The following is a 26,545-nucleotide window of genomic DNA, read 5'->3' on the forward strand; positions in this document are numbered from 1 at the left end:
GAAGGGCTGGCTTGGTGAATGAAAGTGTGGGATCTTTATAATCTCTACCAGTACCTGAACCCAATACCAGGAAACAAAACTTATTTCAGTCAATCCTTTGTTTTCTACAAAAAGATATAGAATCCTTTGCTGATGTGACAATACTCTTTCTGTTGAAACTCTGAAGATGTCCTCAAAGTATCCAGTGACTTCAGAACCCATTCACCTTACACAATATACTTGTTTTGGTCCCAACCCCCAAAGTTCTTATTTTCTTACATGTTTGTCCCTTTGTTTTATATTTACACGTTCAGTAGAAGGGGGAGATCTAGCTCTGGTCTGTAAACTACTGAAAATGAAATTATACTTCTTAAATAGTTTTGTACAATGTCAGATTGAGATAGTGTACTGGCTGGTTTTGTGTCAACTTGACACAAGCTGAGTTATCACAGAGAAAGGAACCTTGGTTGAGGAAATACCTCCATGAGATCCAGCTGTAAGGCATTTTCTCAACTAGTGATCAAGGGGGGAGGGCCCAGCCCATTGTGGGTGGTGCCATCCCTGAGCTGGTAGACCTGGGTTCTATAAGAAAGCAGGCTGAGCAAGCCAGTGGAAGCAAGCCAGTAAGTGACATCCCTCCATGGCCTCTGTATCAGCTCCTGCTTCCTGACCTGCTTGGGTTCCAGTCCTGACTTCCTCTGGTGATGACCAGCGATATGGAAGTGTAAGCTGAATAAACCCTTTCCTCCCCAACTTGTTTCTTGGTCATGATGTTTGTGCAGGAATAGTAAACCCTGACTAAGACAGTGTATTTGTTCTTGTTAAACTCTTAATGTCCAACAGAGTTAGGAAAGTTTCCAGAGAAATGATAATGCAAATCTTACACCTTTATTATTTCACCTTAGAAACCCTTGTCTTCTGAAAATCTGTTCCAATGCTTGCAGCTTTCAATCACTGGTCAGCGCAGTTCTGACAACCAGAAAAGGCTCAGAATTAATTCTATAAAACTACAGAAAACATTTTATGCCAAATCTAACATAGTCTCTCACACTTTTCAGTTATAAAGAATGACAAATTGGATTCTCAAGCATAACTACACACAGACAAATAAAAACAGACCAAATTCCCTACCCAACTACACCAATAGGTAGCTGAATTTAAAGAATGCCTCATCATTGTGGAAACCTGTGGAAATATAAAGGGTTGGCTGGCTTCGGGAAGGGAACTCTGGGATTGCTGTAATCTCCATCAGCATCTGAACAATATGAGGAAACACACTTATTTCAGCCTATCCCTTGGCTTCTATAAAAAAAATATTGAGAGCCTTTGCTGATGTGAGAATATTGTCCTTTGTCTGTCTGGTAAACTTTAGCTCTTTTATTTCACAGCAAAAACAAAACAAAACAAAATCCACAAGAGAACTTTGAAATGTCACAAAGAGATAGATCATCTTCTGGGCTTTTCAATTTTAATTAACAGTATCATTAAAAACTCCACTTTAGGATTTTTCTTTTCTTTTATAGTGTGTGTGTGTGTGTGTGTGTGTGTGTGTGTGCAGAATTGCAAAGCAGGGGTCACGTCTCAGGGTATGTATGTAGGGGTCAGAGGACAACTATAAGGTTGCTTCTTTTTATATTTCATGGGTTCCAGGAATCAAGCTTAGTTGTCAGGGTTATCTGGTAACCACACTACCTGCTGAGCCTCCATGCCACCCACGTTTTATTGTTTTCTAGTTGTCCATAGTTAGCCACTTGGGCATAACTCTAATATTTATCTCTACATCAATATAGAAGTTTGTATATATATATGGGTATATGCTAGCTACTTTATATTAACTTGACACAAGCTAGAATAACTGGAAAGCAGGGAACCTCAATTGAGAAAAAGCCCCCAAAAGATCTAGCTTAGTGACTAATGAGGACCCAGCCCACTATGTGTAGGCTCATGCCTAGCTGGTGGTCCTGGGTTCTCTACAAAAGCAGGCTGAGCACATCATAGGGAGCAATCAAGTAAGCAACACGCCTTAATGGCCTCCACATCAGCTCTTGCTTCCAGGTACATGCTTTGTTTGAGTTCATATCCTGGCTGCCTTCAATGATGAACAGTGGTTTGTAATAATAAGCCAAAAAGCCCTATCCTCCCCAATTGCTTTGGTCATAGTGTCTTATTGCAGCAAGAGAAACCCTAAGACAATCCCTACCAGAAATGAAAGAAAACTTACACTTCTTTCCTTTAGGATGCTGCTCTTGCATGACGAACATATAAGCCAACAATCTGGAGTCTGCATCTTCATTTTCCAAGCAGCCACTACAGGTTTAAACTAAACTGTAGCTCCTGATGTTCTTTCTTCTTCACAGTAGGTGTTTATCCTGCAGTAATGTAGTACAGTTAAGAAAAGGAGAAAAGCTCAGGCTTTAAAGTCACATGGACCTGGGTTTATATATCAAGTCTCCTACTTAATTGTATAAACTGAATCAAATAACTTGAAAAACACTCTGAACCTACAAGAAAAATAGGCTGCAATGTATAGATATTTAATGTGACAACATAAATGAAAACCAAATGCCAGCACAGTGGTAAGCTGCTGTGTAAGTTGTCACGTTCCCACCTCCCCAGTTTTCTTCCCTACTCTTTCTTCTTCAGCATCTTCTCTCCCTCTTCCCTCTTTCTCAACAGGTTCTTACTGTATAGCCCAGGCAGGCCACAAATTGACTATTTTTCTGTTACCACCTTGCCAGTGTGGAGACTGAAAATGTGTGGCACATCGGGATCAAGGGACTACTATTGTTTGGTGTACTTCTATGTAATTTTTTACTTAATTCAATCCGTCCAAAGGCCTTCCCAGAATAAATCTGCCTAAGTCATGGGCTTGATAAACTTTTTCTGAGTGATTATCAACATTCAGCAATACATAAAATCACCTAGTAATGTATAAAACACATTCTCCTAAAAGCAACACACTCAAACCCTACTGCCAAATACACCACTGGGCGTCCAAATCTATGTCCAAAAACCACTAGAAAGTTCCTGTTATGTGGTGATGCTTGGAAAGTGTAAAAAAAGTCTTCGTTTTTCGGCTTTTCTTTCATTCTATCATTTAACTTTGTGTTTGAATATATATAAATACATGATTTTGTCATCAAAATATAAGCAAGTTAAGAAAAAGAACGACCTCTGTCATTGGCATCTTCTTGAAGATATTATTTAGATCCCTTGTCTGGATAAAGGTAATCTGAAAGGATATCATGTACCTAGAGACTGTGCTATTGGCTGCACAACATTACAATACATCCAGTCAGTTTCCTATTAATGGACATCTCAAATGGTTCTAATTTTTAAATTAAGTATGATGGTTAAAAACGTCAACTTGGTGAGATCTTGTGTCAATTAGCAGACATGACTGAGGACAGGTCTGTGAAAGAGTTTCTAGAAAGGACTGAGGTCAGGGAGACTCTCCACAGAATGAATGCATCATCCAAGACTGGCCCAGATACAGGGACCAGAAGAAAAGGTAGTGTGGCCTGTCTGCCTTTGTTTCTTGCTAGTGAGAATGTCTGCTGCTGCTGCTGCTAGAGACACCATGTTTTAGAGTTCAGACGACTGCTCCTTTGACTTTCCAACACTGAAATACAGAAACCTTCCAAGAATCCTCCAGGGCTTCAGCACCAAATTAAGCATCCAGTTTCACAGATGGAATAACTATTGGGTTCTTCAGCCTCTCCAGCATACCGATAGCCATTGTTGGAAGACCCAGCATTTAACATGTAAGCCATCTGAATGAATCTTTTAAAATGTATATTTATTTTACTGGTTCTGGATACCAGGGCACCCTGCCTAATAAAAGTGCTCAGGGAGCGCAAATCTGTAGAGTGTATTCTATTTAGTATTTTTAAAGTAGATTACTAAAAGTCTTAATGCCTGTGCCAAAGGATACATGTACGTGATTTCACTGACTACTGCAGGATTCTCTCCCAGGTACTCTGTGTTAATGTATCCAATGTACCCATTTGCCTATCTTCCCGCCAGCTGAAGTATAACTTCTAGATTTTGGTGAGAAATGTCTTAAAGTGGGTTTAACTTTGCATGTGTATGTATTGTGAGCACACAAGTAGATGTGGGCAGAGGTTCATTTTAGTTCATTATGATTCCACATCTTGGTCTTTGAGACAGAAACTGATCCCAGAGCTCACTGACTAGCTAGGCTGGCTGGCTAGTCAGCTCCAAGGATCCTGTCTCTACCATCCTCCTCCCTCCTCTCCCAGAGCTGGAGTTACAGAAGCATGCTGCTGCTCCTGTTCTTTATGTGGGTGCTGGGGTCCAGTTACCATTTTCCATCATCTTCTTTCTCTTCCTATGAAGTCTCTTAGTAAATCTATGGTTCATGATTTGCCCAGATTTTTAGAAACTGGTTTTAATTAAAATTAGCTTCAAACATTTCCCCCATTTTGTCACTTGTCTTTGCACATGTAATATTTCACTATGCAAATTCATGGTTATCAATAGTCTTTATCTGGGCTGTTCCACAGGTGTTTTGCTCAGTGTCACAGTTAAGAAGTCTGTTGCTAGCCTCTTTTCTTCCTGAAAACCCAAGGAAAAATGTAATTTTCTTGGAAGAGAACTAAGCTATAACTCGAAGGTAATCATTCTGGATTAATTTTCCTTGTAAACAGGAACTCTAAGATGGGGGAGGGGAAGCACTGTCCCACGGTGTTGGTACCATGAAGAACGTGGTACATCATGAGCACCACTGTGACACTGACATCTCCAGTCTGAAGGCATTTTTATTATGTATACTTGAGTCTTGTATACTTAAAGAACGCTTCCATAAGTTTAAATATCAGCCCTATTATTATTGCTTTTTTTCTTAGGAACTCAAATCTTTTACTCTATTTTAATCACTTCCCAGACACTGGTGATGGGACTCTGAAGTAGAACATACCTAGACTGTAAGGCCTAGTTCAAGCCTCAGGAGAATACAGGTGTCTGTTTCCCCGTGTGCACACACATCTGTGTAACTTTTCATTCCTCGATTCCCACTGCCGTTTTTCTGACTGTCATCATGACTTTGATCAGTATCCCTAATTTAGTGTTTCCCTTAACTAACTCAGAGTTTAGCTACATCTTAAAAAGATAAAAAAATTTAACAAGAATTTTATTTTCTAAGATTAGAAAATGTATCATCACTTTTTGCTGCTGTTCTTTGGAGTTCTGGACTTGGGTTTGGGGCTCTTGTGTCTGCAGCTGCTCTTCCTCCAGGAAGAAGCACAGCATGCAGGAGCGTACTGGAGTTCTCTTTAGCTCCACCCCAGTTCTCAGCAGATGACCAACACCTGAAATGTCTGGAATAACAGTCTGGTGGTTTGAATTACTGGTTTTCCTTCAATAGTTGTTTTTTTTTTTTTTTTTTTTTAAATGTTGCTTTATTATCTAGAAGAAAATATTGCTGCCAAAAGCACCAAATCCATGTGATTTTTTTTTCCAGGTCATTTGGTCTTTTTATCATGACTAAAAAAAAAGGTTAGTTTTTAAAATCCAACCATTTTACAAGACTGCATCTCAGTGTTGAGTGTTCTGGGCTGAGTTCCAGATGTTGGGGTACCTTCCACAGTCGGCCTTTACCCTTCAGTGCCAAGTGTTCAGAACTGTAGCTCTAACCATTGCTGCAGAGTATGCTTTGGGTCACAGATTTTGTTATGGCAGAATGAGCACACAGGCTCTAGTTCAAACTACTTTCAATCCACTGACATTAAGCACACAATGTTATACAACAACCATTCAACTTTGGTTTACATGAGAGGAACTCTATTTGGCTGCCTGTCTCTTTTATCTAAATAATGTTGTGGTAGTTTGAAAGAAAATAGCCCCTGTAGGCTCACAAGGAGTGGCACTATTAAGACATGTGCATTGTTGGAGGAAGTCTCTTCCTGCTGCCTTTGGATCCAGATGTAGAATTCTGATACTTCTGAAGCACCATGTATGTCTATATACCGCCATGCTTCCTATTATGTTGACAACAGACTAACTCTAAGCTGTAAGCTAGGCCCAATTCAATGTTTTGCCACAGTCATGGTGTCTCTTCACAGCAATAGAAACCCTAAGACTGAAGTAGTCCCAGGCTGGCCTAGAACTTAAGATATCCACCTGCCACTGTGTCCTAGGCTCTGGGATTAAAGGTCCCTACTACTGTATCAGTTTTTGTTTTGACTTGAGCTTTTAAAGACACTCATTTCTCATTTCTTTCATTTCCTCTTATTGGGCCATCATCTGGGGGACACATTCATTTTCACGAAGTGTTTCTCAAACCTGTCCTGAGTTCTACTAGCCTTCACATATCCTTACTTCTGACCTCCTTTTCTTTTTATTTATATGTTTCTTCATCTTAAACCAGACATGGTGACTCAAAGCTGCAACTCTAGCATTATGGAGATAAAGGTAGGAGGGTCCAGTGTTTCCAGCCAACCTCAGCTACAAGGGAAACAACAAAGGGATTTTACCTTAGCTACAATTTCTCTAAGCTGAAATACTTAAGATTACTATCTTTTTGTCTTATGGGCATTTATTTTTATTTATTTATAGGTATATGTTTATTTCTCTGGTGTCTTTTCTTAATAGAATCTAATATGGTATAAAATTTTGTTTTTTCTTATAATTTATATATTTACATAGCTTCCTGGACTAAAATGGTTACTGTGTTAGTTTTATGCTGTTTCTTCTCACTCTTTATCAGAGAAGGCCCTCATCACCATAAGAGAAATGCAGACTAAACCCACCATAAGATCCTATTCTATCTTTCCTGTAACAGCAGAAATTGAATCCACCGCCCCCCCTATAAAAGAATAATGCCAACTATGGCTGTAGCTCTGTGTAAATGCACTGTACCTAGGAGCCATGCTAGGCTGTGGACTCACTTCATCCAGGACCCCGGGACTGTACTGTTTGCACTACACATCAGCACATCAGCAACAGAAGACTTGCCCTGCTGTGCAATTTATTTATTTTTTCTCCATTTTCACAGCTTGTTTCCCTAGTTATCCCACGCCCTTTTCATCAGAGAGAAAATGGTTATCACTAACACCCTTTCAGAAGTTGAAACCCAGCAACCACAATGGTCTTTGCATTATGGAAACCACAGAGTAGTTCCTGTATCACAAGAATGAAGTTATAGGAGAGCATAAAGTTTGGTCTCATTTCCTCTGGATTCTCTTAGAAAACGTCAAGACAGACTTGGTTGTTGATGCATCTTTACACAATGTTTTCTGAAGAGTGATGCTGCCCTACCTGAGGCAACCAGGGACTTTGATCTTCTTATGTCCCAGAGATATTTATCTTGGAAAGCTTTTAAGAAAATAATTTCATTGATTCTATGTTCTTTATTTTTATAAGCTGTTCCTTGTAAAAGCTGGTTTTCCTTGTTCCTTTGTATTCTTTTCTATTTGGTACTGTTATTTGAAAGAAAGGAACAGATTATGAAGATAAAGACTTCCTGCACTAGTGTGTCCAACCTTTTGATACTACAACTCAATGTTGTCAATTACAAAGTCCATTCCTATAATCTGTACAGTCAGGTTACAAAGACTAGCTATGCTGGGCCTGAGTTCATTAGACCGCTCCACAAACCTTTTTGCTTTACTTGACATATACAAACATTCATCAAATATAAAATTAGTCCATTACTTTATGTAAGAGGTAGTATTTCCTCTGAAGAAATTCCCATTGGATTAACTGTAATTGAATGAACCCTGCCTACACTTTCAGGAGGCAGTTTGGCACTATAATCCAAGGATATATAAACCCTCCAGCTTCACTTTTAGTTGACAATGAAACAAAGAAATCCACTAACTCTGGTCAGATTTGTTGGTATAGGCCTCAATACTAGCATGTGTCAGGTAGAGAAGCTCTCAAGTCCCAAACTAGCCTGGATATATAATGACACTGAGTCTTTAAAACAAAAGAAAACAATATCACTGGACATAGTGACACACATCAGTAATGCCAGTGCTCAGCAGGCTACCAGCCTAGGCTACATAGTGTGGTTCTGTTTGATTAATTTCCCACTACTTCAACATCCTAATAGGCTCAAACTGTTATTTTCCTCCAGGAAAGTAAGCTTTAAAAAAAGTTTTTTTTATTGTTTTAAGTCTTATTATATGATTAGAGAATTCTTAATTCTCCTCCTGTAGGTCATAGGCATGAGTTAACTCACTCAGCTTCAAATTTGCAGCTTAGTGATTAACTGCAAGGTTAGTTACTTCTGGGGAAAGGAACTAAGTATCTACAGTGGGTGGGGGAACTCTCTCATAGAGGCAGGGGGATGGGGGATGGGATAGGGGAATCCCAAAAATTTGACATATAGGTCTCACTCGAATTAAAATGCTAATTTATGCAACAGGAACTAATGAGATTGTGAATACCTAAGTTAAAGGTTGGCCAAGATAGGATCTCTGTATCCTTTAACACACATAAACAAAGCAACAAAAGCCAATAAAGAGTTCCCAGGATTTCCTATATTTAATCCTCAGTATCTAAGGAGACACAAGGCAAATAGAGCTAGGAAGAGACCAAGTGCTTGCCTAGCACGTGCAAGGTCCTGACCTCAACCCTAAGCACTATGAACCTAAGCAATCACGAGTCCAAATATCCCACCATATAAAACACACTGGTTTATAGGAACTCTCTTGACATTTTAATTATTTATTTGGGTGCTGAGGATTCTCTAGCATGCTTAGTACATGATCTATCAATGAACCCTTTAAAATTATTTTTAAAGGGCTAGATGACACCTTAATAAGAATTATATAAGATACCATTTAGGGAACAAGTTGAATTTCCATAAATATATGTATACTGTATTTTAACTTGGTATATTTACCATCTACTTTCTAGTAATCCATTATGAGGATAAACAGTGCAACTAAACAAGGACTTAAAAGTCTAAAAGTCAAAATGACCAAAGGTTTTTTTTTTTTTTTTTTTTTTTTTTGTGACAGTCATCTAATCAATGAAACCTTAACATTTTAAAGACTCGTCTCACACCTCAATTTTCAAATTAGCCTTTGCCTCAAACCTTTCTGCAAATTAAGACCACTGACATAGCAAGGAGGAATTTAGACTTTTCTTCCACCACTGCCCTCAGCTAATCTAGAGACAAACACACTTTCCTTTATCAAACTGTTTCCTAATTCTTTTGAAAACAGGAAAAGTAAGTCAGTAACATCAATAATTCTGTGATCACAACTCACATTAAAGTATGACCAGTCAACCTTTTTGTTCAAGAAACATTTAGTATGGGTTGCAGCTTTAAAAAGTAAAGAAAGCCAACTTTTGTGTGTGTGATGTTTGTGTTTGGTTCTCTCTGTCACAAAATATCCCCATCCTCTACTGTTGACTCAGTGGATTCGCCAGTCAACCTTCAACCTTGAAAGAAACTGAAGTGAAGATACTGAGGTTTAGTCTCATGTTTATTAAAACTGTTAAAAGTTAATCACAAAATACCTGTCTCTAACAGGCTAGATTTTCAGATCTGGCAGCTACTTTCAAATGAAAAATAACAAATGCTTTCTACTTCCTTTTCTAATTTTTTTTTTCAAGAGAAAAGTGGAAAGTAGTGTCATATGCTTCCCAGCCTTGTAGCAAACTCAAACATCCTCCCTAAATAATACCCTGCTCCAAGATAGAGCCAGCCAGCATCACATGACAGATCCAGAAATGTACAAAGCTGTCATGGCTTTTTTGTTTGGTTTTGGCTAAGTGCATAAAACATATTCGACATGTGTAAAATTTAATGTGAAGCTTCACAACTTCCTTTCTGAATGTCTAATTTTAAATTGCATAGGCGTCTACATTGAGTTGTATTGTTTGGGGGTTTGGTTAATTTTGGTGTGATGTTTTGTATTTATTTGCAAAGTTCTTTTTTAAAATTAAGTTTATAATGTTAAAAATATGTAGAGAAATTAAAAAAAAATTCAGCACCCTTGAAACAAGGACAAGGGTGTGGCTCTCCTTTAAAACCAGCAGTGGCAGAAGGATCCGTTAGGGTCACCCTGAACTACAAACCTAGGTTGAAGCGAATCTGGAGTATACAAGACTCTGTCCCACAACAAAATGATAGTTTACTTCTGGCTACTGCGGACCAACCCTTTTTAGTTTTGTTGTTGTTGCCTCTCTCTAAGTCACTGAAGGAACGCTGGCTGCACGTTTATGAATAAAACTACTCTCACACAACCTGATGTCCATTTATACCAAAGAATGGCCTTAGTCTAAAGGGCCACTCCCAAGAACTCTCGAGAAGGGTAACAGTTCAGCAGTCGGTCCCTGGCAATTGACCAAAAACCAAAAAAGTTTTCTATGGACCCGGAGGCCAGTTGTTGGGACATCCCCCTCTCCCTTCCACGACTGGCTTTTCCATTCTGAATCCTGCAGCCAGCCTTCTTTAGTCATGGTAGGAATCTTCGCGCCACACTGTTGAGAGACTCTCGGAAGCCAAGAGATCAAGGTTAAGACATGTAAGCCCAGGCCAGACTTCTCAAGACCTGCAAAGCCGGGGCTACCACTACCACCATCACGCCTGCCTCCGAAACCCAGGGAGGAGACTCCGGCCGAGAAGAACCCCCGGCTAGGGAAGCCTCCCCGTCACTCCCAACACTCCCGTCACCCTCAGGGCTCTCCTTCCAGAACTAGTAGCTCCACACACACTTCCCGAGACAGAGAAGGCCCGCTGTAGCCACACACCTACCGAGGAAAGCGCTGCGCCACCACTCCAGCGAAGCGCGTCTCTAGACTGCGGCGAGCCCTATTGGCCAGAGCGGTGAGCGCGAGACAAGTCAAGAGACTCGCTGACCAATCAGGAGGCAGCGTGTTCTGCCCGGAGCCACCAGGGCGGCGGAAACCGCGCAGTTGAGCGGCAGGTGCTGCAGCCAATAGGCGTCTGAGCTGGCGCAGCGAAGGTGGAGCATGCCGTGGACTTGTTTCCTGGGCTGTTGTTTCCCGGGCTGAGTGAGGTGAGGGCGCCTCGGGACTCCAGGCTCTGGTGGGGCTGTGCAGGGCTCGACCCGCCGTCCTGGTAGCGGAGGTGGCAGGGGCTCTCAGCCGCGTTTCTCCCCATGCCTTGCGGAGCTCACTTTCATGGCTGGTGGTTCCTGAGTAATTTGGCTATAGTGGGCTGTAGGCAAGCGGTGCGCAGTGTAAATCTCAGGACGCGGGTCCATTCCACAGGTAAGATCACACTGGCCATAAACAAAGGAAATTATCAGTTGAAGTTGATTTTGTATCCTAGGAACGACGGACTGACTCACCACTCACAGTGCAAGATCAGTAAAGTGAGTGCACCACGGTATATATTAACAGCTCTCCAGCATAGCTTGCGGTTCTCTATGTATTAATGAAGAAAACCAAAGTGGAGGATTAATTTACGTTTAATCTTAGGTTGGGTAAACAGACTGCCACATCAGAAGCCTTTCCCCATTATTGTTGTGTGGGCTAAATAGGAAAACATGACTTATATTCCATAAATGGCATGCCTATCAAAGAACCGAGGAGATACCACTATCTTAGCTTTTTTTTTTTTTTTTTTAGTTTAGTTTATGCCCCGCCCCCGCCTCCCAGTAAAAAGGAAAATTAGATCTAAGTTAATTTGGCTGTATTTCTTTGCCAGATGAAAGCTTGAGATGGGAAAAGAACCAAATAAAATCCTACAGACAAGCTGGGAGGTAATGGCACAGGCCTTTAATCTCATCAAAAGGGAGGCAGAGGCTAGCAGATCTCTGAGCGCTCTGGACTGAGTTTCAAGACAGCCAGGATTACACAGAGAAAGGTCTCAAAATTAAACAAACAAATAAAAAGTACATTGACAGTGAAATATTAGTCTTGTCTTTGGAAGATGAGCTTGTGGTTTAAATTTTCTTAAGTTTTTTTGGCACTTTGTTTTCTTTTTGTAAATTAGCTTTCAAGCCGCACTGGTAAGAGCTTTTTTTCTAGTTTGTTTGCTATGTGGAAGTCCAGCCTAGTAGTTCAGGATGACCTTGAACTACTGGTCCTCCTGGGCCCACCTGCTCTTTGCTGGGATGTCAGGCTGTGAGTGTACTGAGGTGGAAGCTACTAGAACCATCTTGGAAGGCAGCTTGGCAGTGTCTCTTTGTGGTGCTTGGGTATCTGTAGTCTTAATTTACAGTGGGCAGGTTGATTGGCTGAGGTACAATTTATGGTTTTATGTTTACCTTTTAACAGTTTGCATTGCTGTTGAGTCTCATTACCAGAGTGATACATACTTCTTTTTGGTTAACAGATTTTTCAAGTTTCTAAGAATGTTTGGTATTCTGAAGCATATCATGATTGGTGGTCTATGCCAAAGTATGTTGTAGGCTGAAACTGTAGGCCAGTCAGAATGCTCGCCTTATGTGTACAAAGCCCTGGCTTGGAACTTGAGCACCATGTAAGTCCAGTGTGGTGGCACATGCAATTGATCCCATTACCTAAGTTTAAGGCCTTCCTCAGTGTCAAAGCCAGTTCAAGGCCAGCCTTTCCCAAAAGGAAAAGAGAGAAAAATTGTATTCCTCTTGGTTATTTTCAGAATTAGGCTTTGGAGGATCAAATATACTCACATTTGTTTTACAATATTTAATTCTCTTAAACACAATCCCAGCAGTTTAGTGTGCTTATTACTGCTTACCCACAATGCAACCTTCTTCCTGTGTTTCAGAACTCTCATCTCCTTGGAGAGTTTCCTGACATCCTTTTGTTGTGTTGTTGATTAGCATTATCTTAAATTCCCCATAGAGACCTCACAGACTGTCTGTTGACAGTTCCCTTTTGGTTTTAAAAATGACTGTTTACAGTGTTTTAAAGCCTTCTAACATCCCACTGGTTTATGGTGTGGAAAGGACAGAAAAATTTACCATGTATTGAATAACACTTTGATAATTCAAAAAAGTTTTATTAGTTCTGCCATTAAATATATAGCTTAAGGAAATAATCAGAAAAATACACAAAATGTTTATTCCAGCATTATATGTAACAATTTTAAAATATACAAAAACTTTATGCCAATAATTAATAATTTAAAAAATTTGCTAAAGCCTTCAATATATGAGCTATTGATTGAAGTATTTAATGTAGCCATTTACTTATATATAGATAATAGTGATGGGGAGAAATTTTTTAAATTATATACTAAAAAATAATTGCTACATTTGTGGAATACTTCCTGTGTGTTAAACATCATTCTAAGTGATAATGTGATCTTCTAACAACACATAGGCAGTTAGCATTATAATTCCTATTTTTTTAAGTTTCTGTGGTATATTAAGATAAGGTGGATAGTTTGTTGGTTGGTAATGCAATGTAAGTGTTAACATGTTAAATATAAACAATGGGATTATGAGTGGTTCTTTTTTTCACTTTACCTAATTTTGATGTTCTGTAGGTTTTTTTTCCAGTTAATGTTTATTTTTTTCTTAATGTTTTGTATTGTTTTTAAAGATAGAGTTGCTATAACAGTATCTTTTTCTTCTTCTTATTTTTTCTTTGCAAATATGTACCATTCTTTGTTTTCACTGCAGTGTTTCATGTATTTTGTGAACAAAAGCACGGGATGAACTTTTATTTTTAAAAAGACATTGTCAGTAGTCCTGAACCAGTTTTCAACCTGGCATTGATGAAGATGCTGTGCCTGTTTTTCTTGGACTGGTAGTCATTTTGAAAGTCTATCCAAGCACAGTTTCTATCTGAAAATTCAAATACTAAAGAATATTAGGAAGTGGCATACTCTGTGAAGACACACTCTACTTGAGGACTACAGATTTCATAGAGACTGCACTTGGACCCCAGTTAGTCTCCAATCAAAGTGGCTTTGATTAACTTAATTTTGAAGAATTTTATATTAAGCAACACCAGAAGATGGAAGAAAAAAATGGTAAGTCAAATAACTCATTTTTAAAATATTGTGTTTAAATTTTTATATAAATTCATTCTAAAGTTCTGAATTTCAGTGTTTTTCACTCTGTATGACTTCTTTTCTTTTTCCCACCCCTTTGGTGTGTGGGGAGCCAGCACAGCCTGGAAGGGTTTGAAGTTGAGTGAGGCACAGAGTTGGGTGAAGAGGAAGCTGTAAAGACTGACTTTCTAGCTCTCCATCAGTACTGAATGCTTGCTGATAACTTCTTAAAAATTCTACAAGCTTTCTGGTTATTCTGTGGCTAAAAGCTGCTGACTTGGGCAATTAACAACTGTTGCCTAGAAGCAGAGAATTAAGTCAAAATATTGCTATAGCTCCTTTCTCTGGCCAAGCAGCCAGGAAGCCTCTCTGGCTAGACTGGTTAACTTTAAGAACCAAAGAGGAAGAAAAGGAAAAGAACCAAAATCTTTTATGTGGGCAAAATGCACAGAAATATATACATTCATACACACATTTACATTTTCATTTACACATTAACACATTCACATTTTGTTGGGCCTTAACAATCTGCCTTATATACTCCACAAGTATTCACGCATGCTTTCACACACACACACACACACACACACACACAGAGAGAGAGAGAGAGAGAGAGAGAGAGAGAGAGAGAGAGAGAGAGAGAGAGAGACAAGCCGGCATATGGATGGATGGATGGATGGATGGATGGATGGATGGATGGATGGACGGACGGACGGACGGACGGGACGGGGCAAAGCTCCCCAAGCCAAACTATCCAACCAATAACTTAATTTCTTTTCTCTGTCCTTTTTGATACCTTCTTGGAAATTACCTCAGATATAAAATATTACATAAAATGGGAGTTACAGAAGGATGCTGGTATTAAGCTCAAAGCAGTGTTTCATTATAATATGCTCATTATAAGTTTAAAGCAACAGTTTTTTCATGGCCTTGCCTTAAAACAGTGCATACCCGTGGCTTTATCCTTGGATCCAAATGTTTTCAGTTGAATACAAAATTGTCCCAAGTCTACTTCTCTTTTTAATGTGATTATGAAAGCACATTGTATTTCTTTTCCTGCACCTTTACTTACTATTATAAGAATTGGACACATCCTATTTTTGATTCTAATGTTATTTAATTTCTGTAGCAAAGTAACTAAGACCATATGTTAAAACTTTCTATCTAAAATTATTTTAATCAAATCAGGAGTTATATAGAATCATTAATTCATCTAAGCAGCATTAATTCATCTAAACAGCATTAATTCATCTAAACAGCATTAATTCATGAAAGTTCCTCTTTATATTGATCTACAGCAAACTAATCAATAATATGGGCTAACCCCCAAGGATTATTATATTAATTTAATAATGACAGGAAAGGTATATCAGTTGCAAGAAGCAACCCTGAGATGAAATATCTTTGGTACCTTGCAAGAGGGAAAGGAGAATAACATTTGAAATGTAATACATAAAATATCCCGTTTTTAAGAAAGTAAGTAAGATTGTTAGACATTTGGTTATTTCAGAAATATCTTTGGTACCTTGCATGAGGGAAAGGAGAATAACATTTAAAATGTAATACATAAAATATCCAGTTTTTAAGAAAGTAAGTAAGATTGTTAGACATTTGGTTATTTCAGTGGCCATTGAGATGTTTCATTCTGAAATGATCTACTTGAAGAGGTTCTGTCCTAGAAATGCTGAAGATGTGTGTTATCTACATGTATGTCCTTCTGTGATTCTGACTTGGAGTCATTATTCCTGTTTTTCAGTTAAGAAATCGTGTCATTAAAATTATTTTATTTTTATTTTTTAACATAGGATGTCTTGTAACATATGCTGGCCTCAAGCAAATGTAGCGAGAGATGATCTTCAAATTTATTTCAATACTTTTGAGTGCTGGAATTATAGGGTATTCTACCACATGAAGTTTTATACAGAATTATACATAATAAAAATTCAGGGCTTCATCCATGGGACACAAACATTCACTCCTCTATCAACTAAGCTACACCCCCAACCCCACTTTCTGATATATTTTTTAATTTAGCAACAATGTATGAATGAGACTCTTGGGTCTTATTCTTGATATCTAGATCTTTGTAGGGAAATATTATCTAAATCTTTTTTTTCCTCAAAGTATTAGACCAATTGAATCTTAATTTTTGTTTGGAAGTGCTATGTTTTTTCTGTAACTTATGCCTTAAGGAAACTGGTGTGTTTTTTATTAAACTCTTAGGTGATGCAAAGACTTTCTGGATGGAACTACAAGATGATGGTAAAGTTGACATTATGTTTGAGAAAACACAAGATGTCCTACATTCACTGAAACAGAAGATAAAAGATGGGTCTGCCACAAATAGAGGTATGAAAAATAAAGACGTCTGATACTTCCTCCTAATGTTATATACTAGAAATGCAATATAATGCTACTGTTGTTTATTTTAAACAACATATAAATGCTTTTCTGAGGCCCTAGTGTGAATTTCATCTGCTTCGTGTATAATAAACTTGCTTTTCCCATATGTGATGGTTTGTGTATGCTTGGCTCAGCGAGTGGCCCTAACAAGAGGTATGGCCTTGTTAGAGGAGATCTGTCACATGGGGGTGGACTTTGAGACAGTCTGCTCCTGGCTTCCTTTGGTTGAAAATGTAGAACTCTCAGCTCCTCCAGCACCATGTATGCCTAGATGCTTCTGTGCTTTCTGCCATGATGATAATGGACTGAACCTCTGAACCTGGAAAGCAGTCACAATTAAATATTATCCTTTATAAGAGCTGCCTTGGTCACAGTGTCTGTTCAAAGCAGTGGAGCCCCTAACTAAGACACCATACATCCTATACAAGTGGATAACTCTGAGTTTTGTGATAGTTACTGAAGCTTCCCTTCGCCATGTGTGTCCTAGAACTCCCTTAAGCACTCCTCCTTCAGCCTCCCTCAGAGCTGAAATCAGGCTATGGTTTCCTCCTTTGTTTATAATTTTTCCTTTTATACCTTCATACCTGAAGTGGAGGGGAAGAATATTGCATAGATAATACCTGCTTCTTGTATAATTTTGGCATCAATAGAAAAATCCAACAGAATTTTGTTTACTCCATTTAGACAACTGGTCTATATATGATTCATTAGTGGTAATACAACAGCATAAAAATGTCCTAAGCAGCTGACTTCCAGGCTCTCTGTTACAGATGATCATAGGCTCTTTGCAGAGAGGTGTAAAGATTCGGTGTTAGTTGTTTACTATTGGAGTTTGGCAACCTGAATGGAAGTGATGATTGTGTTTCTCTCTGTCTGTCTCTCCCCCTATCTCTCTTTCTCTGTGTCTCTCCCCTCCCCCCATCTTTTCCTCCCTGTCTCCCTCCCTCCCTCTCTCTCCCTTCCTTCTTCTCTCCCTCCCTCTTTCTCTCTCAACAGACTATGTCCAAGCAATGATTCTAGTAAATGAAGCAACTCTGAGTAACAGTCAAATACTGGAAAAAGGTATGTTCATTGCTTACTCCAATCCTGGTGTCCTTTGTTCTTTTCTTGCCAACTGAAATCTGTCACGTTAATTAAAGGTAACTTGAGAACACACAAGATCCACATTACTAAGTATTATGAACTACGGTTTCTTTTATGAAAAGTCCTACTCCTTCAGAGATAGGGAGCACACTCCTACAAAGTGCCAAGAAGAATGAAAGTGTATGCCTTTTCTTCATAAAACATCATGTAAGGAGGGCAGATAGAATTCTAAGAGTCTATAGCACTGTGAACCTGTTTCCTATAAAGAGCACTGTTAGGAGGGTACATTCCATTATAAATGAGTTGATATTTATTTATTTATTTTGTTCTTTACTTATATTTCAAATGTTATCCCCTTTCTCGGTTTCCCCTCTGGAATCTTCTTATCCCTTGTCCCCTCTCCCTGCCTCTATGAAAGTGTCCCCCCCCACCCACTCACCCCCTCCCACCTCCCTGCCCTGGCATTCCCCTACACCGGGGTATTGATCCTTCATAGGACCAAGGGCCTCCCCTCTCACTGATGCCCGATAAGGCCATCCTCTGCTACATATACAGCTTGAGCCGTGGGTCCCTCCATATGTACTCCTTGGTTGGTGGTTTAGTGTCTGGGAGCTCTGGGAGTCTGGCTGGTTGATGTTCTTCCTATGGGATTGAAAACCCCTTTAGCTCCTTCAGTAACCTTTGGTTTCCTAAGAACTAAGCATGTTTAGTTTTAAAGGATCAAAGGTAATAAAGAAAAACTTTATTTATAGGACATGATATTAGATGTGTATTTTCCACAGCAAGCAAGTCTCCAGTTTAAAAAATATGGCTCCCTATGAGTCGTCACATGTTAAGTAGTCAGTACCCCAAGACTTGCCCTTACTTGAAATGTCAATCATAAACCTTGGGCCTCTGTTATTTCTGGCTGACTTGGCTAGAGATCAGGGGTTCTCATAGTACCCACTGTAGGTGTAATAATGTGATAGTTCAGTGCTTAAGACTGCTTTTTGCTTTTCCAGAGAATCCATGCTCAGTTCCCAGCACTCATGTTGGGCACCGTACATCCACCTGTAACTCCAGCTCTGGGAGCTCTGACACCCGTCTCTGGTGTCTGTGAGCACCTATACTAACTAATATGCACATAACTCCTCCACACACACGTAGAAGACATGTATACATATCATATAATAACAAAAATCTGTTGTAATTTTTTTTTGATGAAATAGCTCAAGAAACTGGAGGAAATTATTTCATCCTCTTACCAGTTTATTATGAAAAGTACAAGATACAAATTAACAACCTGATGAAGCAGCATATGCGATATGAGGAGCCTGAATGGTGGTGGGGGGTACTCCAGTCTCACGTTTGGCGAGTATGCCACCCTCCTAATACAGAAACGCTTTCATTAACCTAAAAATCTCTGTCACCCCCTTCCTATTATTTAGAGCACTTGTAGAGATCTCATACATAGGCATGGATGCATTAATATTGGCCACTGGTGATTGACTGTCTCTCCCTCTCTTGCTTCCTGAACTTTGAAAATTCCAACCCTGTATTTATTCTTTGTCTTTTTCTAGTGGGACAGCCACCATGCTGAAGCTCTCTGGGGATTCTAGTTAGTGGTCCTCTCAATAGCAATCTAGACAAACATCACCCTGGAGGTTCAAAGCCCTTAGAAATGTTTGGAACAAAGACCAAAAGTTATAATAGAAGATGCTGCTCTCTCCCTGACACTTGAGAGATCACAAGGATTTTAATAATTTGATATGGAACTAGGGCAGACCAAATACATATTTCTTGTTATGCCACAAATACCAAGACTAAAAAAGACAGTTTGACATTATTTTATCAGTATTATCATTCCATAAACTTTAATGTTTCATAACTGTGCCTTATGTGTTAAAAGTGCATTTATCAAATTTTCATTTACATTGTTAGATATCTTCAACAAACCTTGCATCAAAATTGGAGACTGAAAGTTTTTAATGCTGTCTCCAGTGTACTTTGGAAAATGTTTTTCTCATTATTCTTAATCTCAGTGCTAATGTGTATTTTTACAATAGGTTCTGAGAAACACATTTTTTTTTTTCACAGTTTTCTTCAGTAACATTTAAGATGTGCCTGGGATTGGGGACTGTAAATTGGACTCAGAGGTGTGCAGTTAGTTGTGTTGATGCGATGTACGTGTTGTAGAGTTGAACTTTCCACATAGCAGTGAGCTTTGATCAGTAGGCCGAGGTAAGGCAGAGGGATGTGTAGACAAGCAGTGGAAGAACAGAGAAGCAGGTGTGACTTTTGGGAGGTAAATGAATCCTGAGGAAAATCGATGTGATGTACAGTCTGCATCAGCATGTGACAACCTTCCTGTATTAAAACTTCTGGAAGAGAACACTTATAATTTTTTTTTTTTCCTCTCTTTTTGAGGATCTATTTTTAAACAGTTAAAAGAGGAGAAAGCCTTTTCCTGCACCTGTTGATAAATTTCAGTTCAACAATCCTTTTGCTACTCTGCACAGCTTCTGAATGAACACACCCTTCAGGGATTACAGTTTCATGGGGGAGGGAGAATGGTAACAAGGAATAAATCCTAAGAAACACTATTTTCCCTCTCTAAAATAACTTATTTTTAACTCAGTCAATTTGTTGTTTGGAGTCATTAGCAACAGAAATGATATGTCATAATTTTATGTTTTATATAGCCTATTCACCCGAATTGCAACAATTTTATGAAGACAAAATATATATTTATTTGTTAGTATAGAAAAACAAAAAGGGCTTGGTGTTAGTGTCAAAACAAGACCTTGGAAATCCAGTCTATACTCTCTAGATACTGATTAAACACTAATTACCTTTTCTTCCCTTACTTAGTTACAACTGTAATCACTTGTTATTTCCCCATATTAAAAAAAATAGAATAGAGGGTAAAAAGATACACGTGGAAATAATTAGACAAATAGATCAAAAGCGGTAATCCAATGCCTTAAACACTGTCTCCTCCAACACATAATTGTAGAACAATAAGGAAGCAAAAAATACCTCAACTTGACATTTTACGGCCTCCAAAGGCCTGAAAACACTATGTCACTTGTTTATAAAATATAGGCACAACTACCACTACTTTCAATAACTATTATTTTGATTGAATTGATATCAAACTCATTCTCAGGAGTAGTTTCTCCAAAGTTTTAAATTTTGTATTGAATTGTTTTCTTAATACTTTTAAAAATATCTGCAATCTTATGGCTAAATCTCAAAAAATTTTAGTATCTTTGGAAATTTTAGTGTTTCATTTGGGCAGAATTTCTGGTCAGTGAAAATATTATGGACTATTTTAGTGAATTATTTCTAACGTTGTGTTTCTATTGCTTGTGTTTGTACTTTTCCCTGTAGAACATATACCTGTGACTCAGAATGAACATGAAAATAAATCAAATGCACTTCCCTCTACGTCACATGAAAACTCCTCTCCTGAGGACTGTACCATTCCGTATGTATATATTATCAGTGTTAATACTCCCTCAATATGCTGTTTACTAAATATTCCTAAGTAATTAACTCCTTTTATAAAATTTAGCTCAGGATATCTGTGTTTTATTAATCAACTGAAATCTTCCAAATCAACTTTGAGGATATTTCATGTATTAAAATTGCCTCCAGTGTCAGCTCAGTGTTGACAGCAGCTTGTAAAATATCAATCGTGAGGAGAAGCTTTGTCTGACCCCTTCTCCTCTGTCACTGAGTTCAGTGAACATTCCTTAACTTTCAAAAGACTTACACAAGAGTAAATCTGATACCTGCCAAACAATAAGGCCAGCACCAAAACCTTCAAATGCTGGTGAAATTCCTAACTTGTTGCTCTAATCTTTTTCCTTTCAGCTAAAATTAAACTAGCCCTTAAAAAATTCTCAAGAAAAAAATTTTTTTCTGTTTTACTTTTATATCTTTTTGGCCATTGTCTTAGGGTTTTCCTGCACAAACATCATGACCAAGAAGCAAGTTGGGGAGGAAAGGGTTTATTCAGCTCACACTTCCACATTGCTGTTCATCACCAAAGGAAGTCAGGACTGGAACTCAAGCAGGTCAGGAAGCAGGAGCTGATGCAGAGGCCATGGAGGGATGTCACTTACTGGCTTGCTTCCCCTGGCTTGCTCAGCTTGCTTTCTTATAGAACCCAGGTCTACCAGCCCAGGGATGGCACCACCCACAATGGGCTGGTCCCTCCCCGCTTGATTACTGGTTGAGAAAATGCCTTACAGCTGGATATCATGGAGGCATTTTCTCCACTGACTCTGTGATAACTCCAGCTTGTGCCAAGTTGACACAAAAGCAGCCAGTACAGTCATTGTAGATAAAATCTGTTACATTTAATTTGCATTTGTCAATAGTAGAGATATCTTGTTGGGTTTTGTTTGGTTTAGTTTTTCAAACAAGGTCTCAGTAGGTAGCTGAGACTTCCCTTTAACTGTGACCTCAGCCTCCCAGTTGAGATGTTAATGTAGTCTCAAGTCTCAAAACAATTTAATATGCTCATACAGAAATCTAAGTCTGTGCTTTTATAACCCCTCTAACTGTGCCTGACAAAATTTTGATTTTAATTAGAAATGCTAACCCAATATACAGCATAAAATCTTATTAGTTTTAAAACACAGACCCAGCCATTCTAATATAAGATGTTTCACAAAATTGTCTGTCCATAACCTTAGAAGATTATACTATAGGTATAAAATTAGTTTTTACAATAAATTATAAATGTTTTAAAGCCATTGTGCTAGTTTGTTTGATTTTAGAGTACAAAGACTATAAATACACTATGTACTCAAGGAAGGAGTCACTGGGATGGAGGCTTTTTTTTGTTTTTGTTTTTTTGTTTTAAGATGTATTTAGTTTCTTTGAGTGCTCTATCTGCATGTATACATGCATGCCATAAGAGAGAATCAGATCCCATTACAGGTGTTTGAGAGCCACCACATGGTTTCTGGGAATTGACCTCAGGACCTGTGGAAGAGCAACCGGTGCTCTAACCACTGAGCCATCGCTTCAGCGAGACATTTTCTTAATGATTGGTGTGGGTGATGCTATCCCAGGGCAGATGGTCCAGAGTTGTACAAGAAAGTAAACAGAACAAGCCATGAGTAGTAAACCAGAAAGTAGCTTCCATCATTGCCTCTACTTGAAGTCCTGCCTGATTTCCCTCAGTGGTAGACTGTGATCTGAGACTTGCAAGCCAAAATTAACCCTTTCCTCCTCCAGGTGCTTTGTTCTCAGTGTTTTATGACAGAACTAGGAAGCCGAAGCCTGGTAGACAGTCACCACTATCATTAAGCTTCCTTGAATCGTCTTAATTACTTCTGACCTCTAAGTGCCCCCAGAGTATATAAAGTGTCCCAGAGTCTAGGTCATCTTACTGCTGTCCAAGAAGATATAATAAGTAATCGTCACCTTAGTGTGCAGTATTTTTAAAAATGAAGTTATGCTATAAGTTTATAAATTTGAGTTATAATGATTATTTATTCTAATAGATCTACAGGAAAAACAGTCTTTCTCCCTGTGAACAATAAAGCTGAAGACTTAGGGAAGAAGGAAACCCCTCTGCATACGTCTTTCCATCGCCATGTCTGCTCCAGGGCTTGTCTGATGGAGACACCACTGTCCTTGAAGGGAGAAAACCCTCTGCAGCTACCAATCAGATGTCACTTCCAAAGACGACATGCAAAGACAAACTCCCACTCTTCTGCCCTCCATGTGAATTATAAAACGCCCTGTGGACGGAGTCTGCGAAACATGGAGGAAGTTTTCCATTACCTGCTTGAAACAGAGTGTAACTTTTTATTCACGGACAACTTTTCTTTCAACACTTATGTTCAGTTGACTCGGAACCACCCAAAGCAAAATGAAGTTGTTTCCAATGTGGATATTAGTAATGGAGTGGAATCAGTGTCGATTTCTTTCTGTAATGAAATTGACAGTAGTAAACCTCCACAGTTTAAGTACAGAACGACCGTATGGCCCCGGATATATCACTTGAACTTTTCCAGCATGTTTTCTGATTCGTGCGACTGTTCTGAGGGCTGCATAGACATGTGAGTAGAAAAACATGGCATTTCAAACAATCTTCTGACTGTAGACACATTTGTCTAGTCTTGCTGTGTTCCTGTCTGTTGAAAACCAGTGGACAAATTGTATAAAATAGATGAAAAAAGATAGCTTGCCTCATAACTGCCCAAAATAGTAATTTGAAATTTAGGTGTTTTTTTTTTTTTCTTCTCTTATTTTATTTTATTTTCCCATACCTTCTCTCTGTACCCCTGTCTCCATGAGGATGTCTGGTCCCCACCCCACCCACCCTGCCAGAAGGATGAGTGTATGTAGAGGCATACTTAATAGAATTGCAGTGCCACTGATGGATGACACATATGCCCAAACACTTCCAATGCATTCTCCTCACCATCACAGCATCCGTGCATTAGGTAGTCTAAACTCAAGGAAGTCAAAGAGCAGACAAATTGGAGAGGCAATATTTGAACCTTTGCTCCTAGTTTCTCTGCCACTTGTTACATTTTAGTTTTACACATTACGTGTTATTCCTCTCTGATTGTTTTCGGAATGTAAATGTACTCACAACTTAACAACTGCATTGGCATTCCATCAGGAATATGAAAACATGCTCTGATACATCAAGATCTTGAGAAACATTACTTTTAAAGATGCATAATACACATGCATTTGTAGGTTTGCAGATATTTGAGTAGATTTGTGTTATATGTGTAGTTAACAGTGCAAATTTAGCTATTTATACTAAGCAAAAGAAAATGGGAAATCGTTTGAATATAGTTATTCCCTCATCTGAGAGGTATCTCCAGGGACTCCTGAATCTTAAAATCTTGTATTAGTACCAAAGTCTGTCTAGTTGTGCTTTTCCCATACTCTAAATCATTGCAAGTATGACACTCAATCTGTTAATTAATATGGCTACTAAGTGACTAACTGACTGGTAGGCAGTGGGATGTGCTTGTCCCTTTTCCCTTCATGTTCTGAGTAAGACAGTGGAACCTATATGACAGCAGGTTCTTCCTTTACAGTGGCTTTAGTTCCTGTGGCCATCTGTAGTCCCAAAAGATTGTCATGTGCCCAGCACCCAAGTGGTAATTCATATCCAGTGCCAAGGGAACTGCTGCCCTTCCTAGACAACAACTATGAGGCATGCAAGCTGTGCACAAACATGCAGACAAGATAGCCATGTACATGAATAATAATGGTAAAATATTAGGAGGAGAGCTCCATGTACACTTAAATCATAAATATTAAATCACATGCTGTTTGGAGTCGTGTGATGGAATGCCCCACTTCGTCCCACTTGGTGAATCATCTCTGTCCATACTATTCCCGACTTGCCAGCTAGTCACTTAACAGCCATGTTGAATTTTTCCAGTCAAGTTTCATACTTGGCAGTGCATTCTAGCAAAGCTTATTGCATTTTATAATGGCCTCAAAGGACGAAAGTAATGATATATAAAGTTAAAGCATGTGAGGAGATATTGACTGATAGTGTATGGTAGTGTTTGAGAGCACAAATAGGCTTTAGTACTGATACAGGGGTTAAGCATTCAGGAGTCCTTGACTATATGCCTCAGATAGTAAGGGAACATGAAAGTAATCTGTGGTAGAAGAGCATAATTAAGACTAGTCAAGAAATGAGCCTTTGCTGAGGAAAACATCCAGTTTTAAAAGTTAAAAATCCACATAATTAGATGTCTGTTTTAAGGTTAGAAAGCTCAGTGCAGTTTATATTAGTGTAATAAGCTTTTGGTTGGTATTATTTCTCAGATAGACCTATTGTGTTTAGAGAAGTTTATCATATAGTCCTTGAGCAAAACCTCTCTTATAAATAAAAGTCCAACATTATGAGTGTCATTTACACTTTTGCCAAGTCTCATAACTTGGTGGGTTTTTTTTTTTTTTTTTTAATTCTCACTTCTCTATCTCTACTGCCTTTCTTTTAGAAAAAAATGTGCGTGTCTTCAGTTGACAGCAAAGAATGCCAAAGCATGTGCCTTGCCGCCTGGTGGAGAATGTACTGGTTATAGATATAAAAGACTGCAGAGACTCATACCTACTGGGTAGGAACCTTAGGATTTGTTGCAAGTTATTTTTAACTATGAAGAATGTCGTGTTTCTTACGTCATATGCATGGGGGTGCAGTTCCTGTGCCTGTGAGTGCACATGTGGAAGCCAGAGGTGGAAACCAGGTGTCTTACTTGTTTTTTTCAGATAAAGTCTTTCACTGAGCCTGGAGCGTCCCACATTGGCTAAACTGTCTCTGCTGTCTGCCGGCAGCTGGAGCTACATATGTGGTCCACCATGCCCAGCTTTTATATGAGCTCTAGGGATCCAAACTCAGGCCCTCATCCTTGCAGAACAGGCATTTTACTGACTGAGCCATGTCCTCGGCCCTACAAGGACTTTTTTTTATCATGGTCTAAGGTCTTATAGGTTTTATTTATATTTGTTTCTCATTGAAAATTCTAAAGTATTAGGAAATAATAACATGAAACCATTGTATATTAGGAATGGAAGTCAGCGACCACACACACATTAGAGTATATTCAAATAATCTCTCATCTGCTTCAAATCTGGCTCTTCAGGAAATTCGTGACTCTCGGTAGCCATTTTCTCATTAAAACGTGTCTGTGGCACTTGGGAAGCAGAGGCTAAATGAGTGACGCTGAGCTGAGGACCAGCCTGGGCTACATCTCAGAAACAAGGGAAGTGCGTGAGTGCCTGAGGTCTATTCCCCAGTCCCCAGAATCTACATAAAAAGCTATACATGCCTATTAACATAGTTCTATTAGAGGCTGGAGATAGTCGGTCCTTGGGGCTTGCCTCCAGGCTCTGACGGGATCCTTCTCAAGGAAATAAAGCAGACACCTGACCTTCTCTGGCATTGTGTGTGTGTGTGTGTGTGTGTGTGTGTGTGTGTGGTGTGTGTGTGCTCGAGTGCGTGCGCATGCGCTCGTGCAGGCACACATGCATGGCAGCGAAAAACACATGCATGAGCATGATTTCCAGCCGCCCCCCCCACATCCTAATAGTGTTAAAGATACAACTTCTTAAAAGAAAAAGTGGTTGAAAGAAACAAACTTGACAGTTGATAATTTTCAGCATGTGGATTAA

The 26,545-nt window shown here is 39.0% G+C and overlaps 2 protein-coding genes across 3 annotated transcripts in view; one reads left to right on the plus strand and one right to left on the minus strand.

The window, feature by feature from the left end:
- CAB39L (calcium binding protein 39 like) overlaps positions 1-10,757 on the minus strand; it is an 87,481-nt gene extending 76,724 nt beyond the window's left edge. The window contains exons 1-3 of one of the 2 annotated variants that reach the window (XM_080926004.1): positions 10,712-10,757; positions 2,201-2,348; positions 880-948 (exon numbers count right to left, since the gene is read on the minus strand). The gene's annotated coding sequence lies outside the window, so the exon portion shown is untranslated. The remainder of the gene's footprint in view (positions 1-879; positions 949-2,200; positions 2,349-10,711) is intronic. The other variant, XM_080926006.1, reaches the window with a different exon arrangement.
- A 297-nt stretch (positions 10,758-11,054) lies between these two features.
- The window catches only part of SETDB2 (SET domain bifurcated histone lysine methyltransferase 2), a 47,212-nt gene continuing 31,721 nt past the window's right edge, over positions 11,055-26,545 (plus strand). Inside the window, exons 1-7 of the mRNA XM_080926207.1 lie at positions 11,055-11,190; positions 13,533-13,885; positions 16,130-16,255; positions 17,306-17,371; positions 20,765-20,861; positions 22,894-23,454; positions 25,375-25,491. Of these exons, the coding sequence (XP_080782333.1) occupies positions 13,870-13,885; positions 16,130-16,255; positions 17,306-17,371; positions 20,765-20,861; positions 22,894-23,454; positions 25,375-25,491 (983 nt within the window). The 5' untranslated portion in view covers positions 11,055-11,190; positions 13,533-13,869. The remainder of the gene's footprint in view (positions 11,191-13,532; positions 13,886-16,129; positions 16,256-17,305; positions 17,372-20,764; positions 20,862-22,893; positions 23,455-25,374; positions 25,492-26,545) is intronic.

Source organism: Micromys minutus, assembly GCF_963924665.1.
Source record: "Micromys minutus genome assembly, chromosome: 12".
Classification (NCBI taxonomy): Eukaryota; Metazoa; Chordata; class Mammalia; order Rodentia; family Muridae; genus Micromys; species Micromys minutus.